Raw genomic sequence first — 11,371 nt, forward strand, 5'->3', positions numbered from 1 at the left:
AGGCAAAACTCTTGCTGCAACTTTTGGATAAATAAACCAGCAGCGGAGGACCGATCGTGAGGAGGCTAACAGAGAACTGCCGCCCATTCCGAATGTTCCCACAGGCGCCTGAGCACGTAGCTGGCGGCGTCCTTTCCTTCCCGGGTTGGGAGTGTGGGGACATCCCGGACGACCGGGGACAGAGGCTGCAGAGGACCTGCGGCTGGGCCCGTGGCTTCGTAAAGTCGAAGAAAGAAAAGCCAGGGCCTGCCGTGAGTGAGGGTGACCTGACCTGCCTCCGATTGACCGGCCTCCCCCACGTGACCTGCCTGCCACGTGACCTGCACACCACGTGACTCGCGCACCAAATTCCGAGCCTTTTCAGCTCCCTGGTCCCGGCGTCCTGCTCCTTAAGTACTGCTGCTCAGAAAGTCTAATGAACTAGGCCATGGAGCTCGGGGTGATGTCTCCAGGGGGTCCATTCCGCCTGAGCAATCAAGCCCAACCCTTCTCCAGGGCTAAGGCTTCCATTACACCCCAACCAGACGTTTCTCAGCGTGTTCTAGGGCTGGCTGGATGAGATGAGGTTGAGTACACGCGGTGAGGTGCCGGGAGGATGAGAGGGATGGGGGCGCATACCTAACGTCACGTGTGCTCCCCGCATTACCATGTTTTTCTCCCATGTGTTTTCTGAGTGGGCAGGAGTTGGTCTCACCAACACCTGCCACGGTGAACAGTAGACTCTCAATGTATAGTTACATAGTTAATCCCTGACATTTTCCGAAAGAAAATAATGTGAGCTACGTATGTAATCCTAAATTTTTAGGCGCTGCATTATAAAAATAAAAAGAAGTGGCTGAAACTAATTTTAATAACATTTCTTTTAACCCAGTATATCCAAAATGTTATCATCGTTTGACATAATTTTTAAAACATACTAATGAGATATTTTACATTCTCTTATTCATGTTGTCTCCAGTATCTGGTGCATATTCAACACTACTGTAGATGACTAGCCACACTTCAAGTTATTGATAGCCTTATGTGGCTAGTGGCTTCCAGAGTGGCCAGTTGGAGACTCTTTGTTTTTCTAGATCAAATGTATGGGCAATTTCTTCAGCCAACCAGATAGCTCAGAATATCAGGAGATTTTAGGAAGATTCCACCCAGAAAGTCACGTGGGGAGGGCTCTATCCATTCAAATGCATTCCCACAACAATCATTTCTTAAGCATTTACTTTGTAATGTTTTGGCTTGGTGTTCACAGAAGGTGTTGCAACCCCTGCTCTCCCTAAACCCTAACCCCACCTGACCTGCCCAGCTTCAGACTTCCTCACCTAGTATTTACCAAAGAGTCTGAAGGGGCAGTAGCCATAGATGGTCTATTTTCTATGGTCTGTAATTATTAACCCACCTCATTCTACCTTTTTAGAAAACCTGTTTTATATTTTTAATATTATAAAATATTTCAACTATTTAAATATTGCATTTTAAAATATTTTAATATATTAAGTGCCCTTTCTGTGTTACATCTGAGTGTGCTTTCACATACACTGCAATCTCATTTAATCCTTTCAATAACTCTGATTTTGGAATTTTATACCAGTTTTCAAATAGGGAAAGTGAGGATTGGAGAAGTGCTATGACTTTATGGTAAGAGAACTTGGAGAAAGAAAAGGTTTCTAATGCAGGCTGATCCATTTTCCCTCAGTGAGGTCTCTTACAAGATCTATGGGAAATGTCAGGTGATGGGATTATGTACTTCAAACAGTAGAAGTTTTCAGTTAAAGCAAAATGAAACATCCTGGTGCCATCTAAAACCCAGAACAAGTCCTGGGGTACAAAACCTGGGTCAACTCCTGACCTGATACTTATTAGATGTGTGATTTTGGGCAAAAAAAAATTCATAGTAATAAAAATAACTAGCATTTATTGATCTTCTTCCATGTATGGGGCTCTGGCCCAGGTAATTACTCATATACATCCTCTTCCTTATGAGACCGATAGCTCATTTTATAGATCAGGAACCTGGGCCTTAGAAAAAGTAAATTGCCAAAGGTCATACAGCCAATAAGCAGGAAGACCAGGATTATAAGACATTATTAAATGTACTAATGTTTATTTTATAACTTTAAGCCAACCCACTCCTTATTGCATACTTAAAAAGCACATCTTAAAGAGCTTCAAGGCCATTAATGGATACCATAAACAACTACAAATCTAAAAGCATGGACAGATAGGAACTGTTTTCAATATGCTTTTTTAAAAAAAATACAAAAATAAAGCCTTTATCATTCATTTGCAATGTATGCTAACTTGCCAAAACAATTAAAACAGCCGAGCTCTCAGAAGAGATAATTATGCTTGCACAGTTCAGCTCATGGGGCTGTTGCATTGAGAGAGAAGGAAAAGTAAAAGCATGTTTAAAGTGTAAAGAGGTGACAAATGTCAGATACTGCAAACATGTTTAAAGCAAACTGCAGTTATATATCTAATATAAAATGTATTTGATGATACACTCTAATCTTTATTGGGAGTCTGCAACTTGAAAAAGAAGAGTAAAAGAATAAAAATATAACTAGAAAGAAATGGAGGGAAAGGAAAGATGAAAGAAAGATAAAAGAAAATAGTGAAGACAGCTGTCTTTCTTGAAAGAGAACAGAGGGAGGGAAGAAGGAAGAGAGATACTGAGGAAGGAAAAAATGGAAATAAGGAAAAATAGAGCATTAAAAAAAAGAACATAAAAGAAAAAGGGAAGGAAAAAGCTATGAAAAAAAAAATAAGCATGAACTGTTGCGGTCAGTCAGTTCCTTCAAGAAAAAGAAACTGGCCATGACCCGCTTAGTGTTGAGGCTGGGTACAGTTTTTTTGTGACTGTTTAGAGAAAATCTAGCACTTTCCTCACCATTAATCTTTTCTAAAGAACGACTTTGTTCTGCACCTGTATAAACAATCCGGATTTTTAAAACCTGTATGCCTGCCTCTAATGTGTGAGACTATGTATTTATACTGATAGATTCAAGTCATCAATAGGTGATGCAGAAAGCTAGCCTGAAATCTCCTTTTTACATCTTTCTGCTCCCCTTCTCACTTTTTTCTCCTCCTTTGCCAGCCTGGTACACCTAAAGTCAAGTTCGAGTTCAAGCACTCCTATAAAGAACTCTACATTCTGCCCAATACTCCCTGCATTTTTCCCAACCCAGAGAGAACTGAAAGTGAGCAATATTTTTACTCAACTGATCCCAAAAGGAGCCCCTCCCCCATCCCTCAACAAAAGGACAAAATATACAGGGAGAAAACCTCTGCAAATGAGGGTGACCAGGAGGGGTTGTGTGAAACATCCCCCATGAGGGCGGCCTGGCCTGGGAGACGAAGGTGGAACGCTGCCTGAGTGATGAAGTCAGCCAGGGCCAGCCACCTGTTGTGGCACTTCAGGCACGAAGCCGGGAGTATTTGTTCTGCTGAGGAGCTGGTGGAAGGAAGCCGGCCCAGTGGCTTCTGCCCACTCTGTCCTGGGCTGACTGCAGATTTGTTTCCTTGCACTTTTGCTCGGTTTGGGAACCTATGCACTTTTAGGGAAAGGACGAGCAAACACTTAAGTCGGGTGTGAAGATTCAGTTTCCTCATTGTAAAATGGAAGGATCACACCCCAACCTCATGGTGATTGATTATTTTGTTGTTTTCTTTTAATTCCTCAGTGGGCAGTCATATGGTGCCTAGCCCAGTGACTGGCACATACAGGCGCTCAGTAGCTGGCCATTGGTGTCTGCCTCCAAAGTGAAGTACCCATCCCCAGACCACATAATTGCAAAGATCCTTTGAGTTAGAAAATGAGACTGCAGTTTGGTTTTGTTTCCTTTGTGGGGGGGGGGGGGTCACAGAGGGTTTGTATTTGGTTGGCATAGGACACCGTAATTCTGGATGCTGTTTTGTCGTTTTTATTTTGGAAGACTGTGCTGAGTTAGCATTCTGCATCCAGGAGTGTGCTCTTCAATACACAATCTAAAATAGTAATCCATTCCCTAGACTATAACTCAAAGAATTGGAGCAAGATCCTCTATCTAATGCATTGTGGTATTAAAAACAAAATCGAGCACGAAATTCTCAAGACAGTGGTAAATAGCAAATATAACAGCTTGTGGTGTGTGGCGCGGGAGGCGTGTAGCAACTGGAAGATCGAGGGGCCAGGGATGCTGAACACGGATTTCCACTCCATATTCTACTTACCAGCCTGGTGATTTGGGATCCTTAAGGATCTATCCCTGCGGCTTAGCTTGAAGTTCTGCAAAGTGGAGATAACATTTAAGTCACAGATGTTGTTTGAAAATGGAACGAATCAAGGCAGTAAAAGTGTTTTGTAAATCATAAAGCCATGTTATAGGAAAAGGAGGAAGAGGAAAATAGGAGGTTAATTAACTGTTGCGGATTGCTCGGAGTTGTTTGCTTGTTTTGCTTTCACGCTTTTGTCGGGCAAGCCTTGGGTAGGCAGTCATACATTATGCGTTATGAACTTGGGAAATAGAGTTCCGCTGAAAAGACTGAGAGAGAAGCAGAGGTCGCGATCCTGGGGTTTCTAAGTGTCTGGCAATCTTCGCCCTCGCTAAGACTAGTTGGGGGTGGAAGTAGGGTGGGTACAAGGTCCCCTCCTTCACTCTCTCGACGCACACTTCTCTCTCGCTGACGATCTGAGGGTCCGACGGACCTGCGGCCCCAAATCTCAGCGCGCAGAGACTTCCCCTTCCCCGCCCCCACCAACAGATCCTGAGTGCAGAAAAACGGTTCCCACCCCTTCCACGCCCCCGCCCCACCTCTTGCCCCCCTTTCCAGCCCCCTCTTCTTTGCCCGGGCGGTTTGTTCCGAGGAGTACAAATAAATAGTGCTGTCAAAAGGCGCAGCTCGCGGTACTGCGCGCGGAGCCTGGGCGGGGGAGCCCACTTCTCGGCCGCGCTCTCCCGGGTCAGCGGCAGGGCTCGCTCCCGCGGCCCCGCGCTTCCTGCCCGGGTCTCGAGTCTTCCTCGGAGTTCTGCCCGGCCCCCGCCTCCGCCAGAGGGAGCGGAAGGCCGAGACCGCTAGGCTGGCCTGCGGGAGCAAGGCGGGCGCGCGTGGGCGTGGGGGACGTAGTGATGTCCACCGGCTCGGTGAGCGACCCCGAGGAGATGGAGCTGCGGGGGCTGCAGCGGGGGTACTCGGTCCCTGCTTCTAAGAGGCCGCCCCTCCGCGGCGCCGAGGGCAGCTACATCTCGCCCAGTGACAACTCATCGGCCGACGAGGAAGACCCCGATGGCGAGGAAGAGCGGTGTGCGCTGGGCTCGGCCGGCGGCGCCGAAGGCTGCAAGAGGAAGCGGCCGCGAGTGGCTGGGGGCGGCGGCGGCAAGAAGCCCCTCCCGCCCAAGGGCTCGGCCGCCGACTGCAAGCAGTCGCAGCGCAATGCCGCCAACGCCCGCGAGCGCGCCCGGATGCGCGTGCTGAGCAAAGCCTTCTCCAGGCTCAAGACCAGCCTGCCTTGGGTGCCCCCCGACACTAAGCTTTCGAAGCTGGATACGCTCCGGCTGGCTTCCAGTTACATCGCGCACCTGCGGCAGCTGCTACAGGAGGACCGCTACGAGAACGGCTACGTCCACCCGGTGAACTTGGTAGGGGCACCGCACGGGGGGCCCGGGGCTAGCGGCTGGGAAATGCTCAGAGAGCTCCCGAGCACCAGGCAGAGTCAGGCCGCGGGGAAGAACCTGAAAGGGGGGTTCTGGAATGGGTGGTGAGGAGTCCAGTTTAATTTCTCCCAACCAGGGGAGGGGCCAAGCCAACATTCTTGGAGAAGAACCTTCCACCCTTCGGTGTTTCTTCATTCTGATCATTGTACCTGGTACTTTGCCCCGTGGCAGCTCTTTGGCTAACATCCTACGTCCGGGGTGAATCTGGGTTCCATCTGCATCCACTGCCCGGCTGCAGATTGAATGGCAAAATCTCTCTTGCCCAAATTTTCCAACAAGAGTCTGACCTGTTCGATTTAACAAGCCCTACTTTCTGAAAGGAAAGAGGGAAGGCCGAGCTCTATTTAAAAGCCTTTGGATTTTTAAAAAAGTTCTTGCAGAATATGAGAGGTTTCCTCAAAAGGGATTTGTCTGGAAAGTCCCTCTCCGACCTGCCAACTTTCCCGGCTTGAGAAAGAACCTATTCCAGTTCCTACTCAGAGTGGAGGGCTGAGTGTCTGTGTGTGCGTGTGTGTGCGCATGTTGGGGGAAGGGAATTAAACAGACAAAATCCCAAACTTAAGCAAGTTTCACCCAATCATCCTGAGGGCAAAGACCACGAGGAAGCATGGACAGACGTCTCATGTCTCATGCAATCAAATCCAGTAAAATTAAAAACCTAATTTAGAGAGAAGACACCCAAATTCCCAGAACACTGATAAAATCTGAGCTACTAAAAGCCAGGGATATTCCAGGGATATTCACTTGGGAGAACGGTTTCTGTTTGAGACAGTACTTTCTCCTCCAGTATCTGACGCTCTTTTTGATTTTACAGACATGGCCATTCGTGGTCTCAGGACGACCCGACTCGGACACCAAAGAAGTTTCCGCAGCCAACAGATTATGTGGGACCACCGCTTAGATCGAACTCACCTTGCTGGGATTATTGTTGAAGCGCCTGTGTTTGGGGGCCACGGAGAGAAAGGAGTGTGAGAACCCCCAGAGAATGGAGGGAAGTTCCATCGGATTCTCCTAAATTCTCCTAGGCAGCCTCCCACCCGAACTGTGAACACGACACGTGGCGGGTGTTGGGGACAGAGCCCGAAGGGTTGGCCACCTGGCTGTCATCGCAGGACGCCTAGGGCTGCCGGCTGCTGCGGATCCCAGCGACGACAATTTGCTTCTCCAAAAAGAGTTTCCTTCTGTCTCTGCAGCGCGGAGCCAGATTCAACCTCGGACTTTAGCAGTGTAGACTAACCCAGCGCCAAACCGCCTAGGAGTTAGTTTCCTGACTGAGTCAGATCTCTGTATATGATGGCACGGCTCTGCACCGCACAGGCATGTTACGGTTAGGCAATGGTTAGAACGTGCTCTGGATGATTGGCTTTAAAGACAGCAGTCTTCACTCGAGACCAACATCGGGGCATGTTTTTAAGTTGCAAAGAGAGCAGAGTGGCATACCTGGGCCAGGTTTGTACCCCACAGGGCAGCAACCTCCTAAAGGAAGGGGCATGTCCTCTCGGCACAGAGAGAGATGGAGGCACGCTTTCCCAGACCACCGGGCCCGGGGTTTGCCCGGAGCGCTCCAGGCGGTTCTGTCTCGTGGCCGCAGTCAAGCCCTTCACTCCTCCCAGGCTCCCGCCTCTTCCGAGCCCGGCTTCTGTCTACCCTCCTACCCACCTCCCAGTCTAGACAAGAGCCTCCCACCCCCGCACCCCCACCCAACCAGGCTCGGGTCTTCTTCAGGCCTCCCTCTACTCCTTCCTCCCACACCTCCTTGCAACACCCCTCCTCCGGCTCCTGGCCATCCCCAGCTGGCCTCGGCATCCAAGCTCGGGTCGCCTGCTCCTCCAGTACAGCCTCCCAGTGCCCACGTTCTTCCTTGCTGGAGGAGTGCGCTGGGTGGTCCGCTAAGGCGGCTGGGTACCTAGGGACCCCGCTCAGGGGAAATGCGCCGCTGTCTCTAGGCTGCACTACCACAGTAACTAGCAAATGTAAATAAATTTATTTTTGTATGAATAATAAAACGCATTGTGAAACCTGAGTGGCCCTGGGCGCTGTCAGAATGTGGTCTTTGTTGCCCTTTACCTAGTTTGGTATGGAAGTTCTTTTAAAGGTGCCTTCTTGGCCCCGGACTGGGATTGATTCGTTCTCGGCAGAATGCAGCTGATCCCATTTGGATCATGGCACTTAAAAGTGTAACTCTCATTACTTTCTATTATTCTGATTCTTCTGGAGGCCAGGGTTACTGGAAGGCAAGAACCCAAGGCTTAGGGGCTCCTGGGTGGCTCAGTCCTTAAGCGTCCGCTCAGGTCATGATCCTAGGGTCCTGGAATCGAGCCCCACATTGGGCTCCCTGCTCAGCGGGAAGCCTGCTTCTCCCTCTCACACTCCCCCAGCTTGTGTTCCCTCTCTCGCTGTGTGTCTCTCTGTCAAATAAATAAATAAAATCTAAAAAAAAAAAAAAAAAAAAGAACCCGAGGCTTAGTGCGCCTGAAGAGTGTTTTGGGGCTAGGGCCAGGTTGAAAGGTGTACGCTCTACAAAGTAATATAGGTGCACATCTTATTTTACACACCCCCCCCACACACACACACGATGCTTTCTCTGGCTTAAAGCACACTCCAGTCCTTAACAATTGTAAGTCATTCAGGAACCCCTACAGCCCACACACGGGAGTGGGGGTGGGTCTCAGGTCCAATTGGCAGAATAAAATCACAATACAAGGCACCAAGTTGTGTTTCAGTTGAGCTTTTCTTTTTTTCAAATAATGTTTATATAGTGTTTTTACCGTACACCATCTCATTTTCCTTGTTATTTTTTTCCATTTTCACTAAAATTTTCTCTGGAAGTAATAACCTGGGCAACCATTATATGGTTTTTTAAATGCCTGTCTTTTTTAAAAGCTGCATTCTCTTTGTAGAACATTTAGAAAATTAGGAAAAGTGTGAAAGATCAAACTACCTAAACAACTGCCCAATTTGGGGTGTGTTCGTTATTTTATAAAATGGAAAGGCAGTTTTCTTGACCAGAAAGAGAAAATACAGCTGGAGTTTAGGAGGTGAGAGGGAGGTGTGTGTGTGGGGGGGGGGGGGGAGCATGATTTCCTGTTTTGAACTAAACTAAACCAAAACTCTGGAGAACTGCTTCCTGAGACCATTTTCTTGGGCTTTCTTCATAGGAGGAAGGATCTGGCCCTCAGGATGGAATCTTCAGAAGCAGAAGTGGGCTCGGGGATATGCTAGTTGGTTTCTGTGGCATCAGGGGCTCCCTGGTAAAAGCAAACTCAGGAGTAACTAGTGACAGGAAACCCTAGTGTGGTGGTTTAAAGGCACTTAGGCCCCTTGGTAAGTTCTGGGTGGCGGCTTTTGGGGGGTGGGGAAGTCTCCTGGAGGCCAGCTCTCAATGTCTTTTCCAAAGCTTCCATCAAATGCGACCCTTTTCAAGGGAAGGACACAGTGTGGTATGTTGTTAAGGTGAACCTGAATGTCTACAGAACCCCACCTGAAAATCAAGCTCTTCCACCCACAGACTAGTGGCCACGTGCAACCTCTTTCAGCCACAGTTTCAGTATCTACAAAATGGGAATAATAATAGTGCCTCCCGGGGGAAAATTGTCATCAGGAATAAATGTGATAATATTTAAGAGACCCTTCTCGTAGGCAATAAGCAGCATCCTAAATGTTGATTCCTAAAAAAAGTGGGGAGGCATGCTTTGACAAGGGGGGCACTTTATAAACAGGTGAGGCATTTCAGGAATCCAGTCTTTAAGATTTCAGGCCCAGCTTTAAAATGCCTGGGTTACAACTGTAAAACACAAGTGTCCCACAAAAGCAGACCAGAAAAAGGCTGGGGTGGGGGGGAAGGCTATATTTGTAGTAAGTACAGATAAGAAGAACCATTTGAAGAAACAAGAAAATATTTGGGCAAATTTTCATAAATAAAAATATATAAATACTTCTTTCTATAAATACATCCTTTTAGGGCACTTCAGGGGTAAGCTTTCCTGCCCCTACTCTGTCCCCACTCCCCACACTGCAGTGATCCTCTTCACTGATTTACAAGTGCAGAGCGTTGTATCCTGCAAACTCATTTTTCCTGCCACTTTATAATCCTATAATTTATAGAGAAAAAAAACATTCTTAAGAATTATTTTCACTCCCCAGTTTCTGTAAAAAGTCCAATGCCAAGAATTATGTGATTAAAAAAGAAGAAGAAAGAAAGAAATCAATTTCTAGTAAGTCTCAGTGAATCCGGGTAAATTGCTCAAGCTTCTGGACAAAGGTAGCTGTTGGGAGAGGGTGAAAGAACCCTGAACCAAACTTTTCTTGATTTACCATGACCATTGTGCACACTGAGTGGTAGAAAGGCATCCCATTCCTTAATTTCTTTTCCCTTCATTTTCCTGTAGGAATTTGGGTTGAAGAAATAGGAGCTGGGGTTGGGAACAGAGGAGGTTAAGAAAAAAAGAACAAAGTTTCTCTTTTGAGTTATTTCAATTTGATTATACTGCTGTATAAGAGAAGTTGAGCAGAAAAAAGTCTAAGAAATATAATGCAAAAGGTCTTGAATAGCAAATAAAAATGAGTAAATTGAAAAATACTCTTCAGGGGGCTTTTTGAGAGACCAAAGCATTATTATTAGTGATACTGACTCAATCAAAGAGAACAAAAAATCCCCTTTCACAGGCTCTTCCTAAGATGAATATTTTAAAAGAAATGCTTTCGGCACTGTAATCTTGAAACACTTAGGCGTTTCTCTTGGTTGTGGATGATGAATTGATTTTGTGCATATTCTTTTGCATTGGGCTTCAAGTTACAACTTTGCTTGAGTCCGATGGCTCCTTCAACAATTAGTGACATTGACCATCACAATTTACAAAGGAGATTTTTTTTATAGGTACAGTTTTTCCGCCGGTGATAAATGCTTCATAAGTTAAAACAAAACAAAACAAAACAAAACACTCGCCTCCATAAAAAGACCTGAGTGATACACATCCTATTTTAATAGGCGATAGGTAAATAGCTTGGCTACTAATTTTGAAAAAAAAATATTAAAGCAATAACTGAGAAAGTCATTTTAGCAATGTTTGGAAGAACAAAAACAGATAAATTAATAATTGACTTCTCACGGCCAAGCATCTAACTTCTGGGAAAAGTCCCTAGAAAGTACGGACTGGGACTCCCTTTGTAATTGAGAACCTGGCTACTTTCTTTTCACTGGGCACTTACCCACTGAGGGCGCCCTTGCTTACATTTTTGCGCTCACCACCCACCATTCATCTCCTTTTCTATTCTGTTCTGCCCTGTGTATTATTTTTCTTCTCTCTCCCACAACAGTGATAGGTGAATCTATGATGCTGAAAAGGTCTAGAAAGTCTCCAGAACCTGAAATCCACCTGTACGTGTAAACACTAGCACTAAGGTAGGAATTATGGCAAATGATCTCCGCCCTTGTTAGTTCTATTATCACCAAGATAGGTTATGGACCAACTTTGGGATCCTTCATTGCTTGTGGTAAAGAGGATCATGGAGCAGTTAAAAGCGGTGGCTTTCTGTTTGGTGAAAATATGGTATCTGTATTGACTATTACTCTTAGCAGTAGAAATGGGGAGGGGTGGGGGGCAAGGAGCAAGAGGCTTTTGTCTTTTACTTTTCCTTGTGTGCTAAAAGAGTTTATATATTATTTTTGGAATTAAAAAAAACGT

At 46.5% G+C, this 11,371-nt stretch overlaps 1 protein-coding gene across 2 annotated transcripts; it reads left to right on the forward strand.

Annotated features, from left to right (window-relative positions):
* Positions 1–4,825: 4,825 nt before the first annotated feature.
* On the forward strand, positions 4,826–8,154 carry MSC (musculin). 2 transcript variants are annotated; one of them, XM_045899217.3, is made up of 2 exons: positions 4,826–5,603; positions 6,502–8,154. In XM_045899217.3, the coding sequence occupies exons 1-2, from the start codon at positions 5,103–5,105 to the stop codon at positions 6,586–6,588; spliced, it is 588 nt and encodes a 195-aa protein (XP_045755173.1). In that variant the 5' UTR covers positions 4,826–5,102; the 3' UTR covers positions 6,589–8,154. The 2 variants fall into 2 exon arrangements, with proteins under 2 accessions (XP_045755173.1, XP_045755172.1); XM_045899216.3 differs by having other exon boundaries at positions 4,832–5,612; positions 6,502–8,145.
* Positions 8,155–11,371: the final 3,217 nt, after the last annotated feature.

Source organism: Mirounga angustirostris, unplaced genomic scaffold, assembly GCF_029215605.1.
Source record: "Mirounga angustirostris isolate CCGP_5_RB_7025 unplaced genomic scaffold, mMirAng1.0.hap1 SCAF_4, whole genome shotgun sequence".
NCBI lineage: Eukaryota > Metazoa > Chordata > Mammalia > Carnivora > Phocidae > Mirounga > Mirounga angustirostris.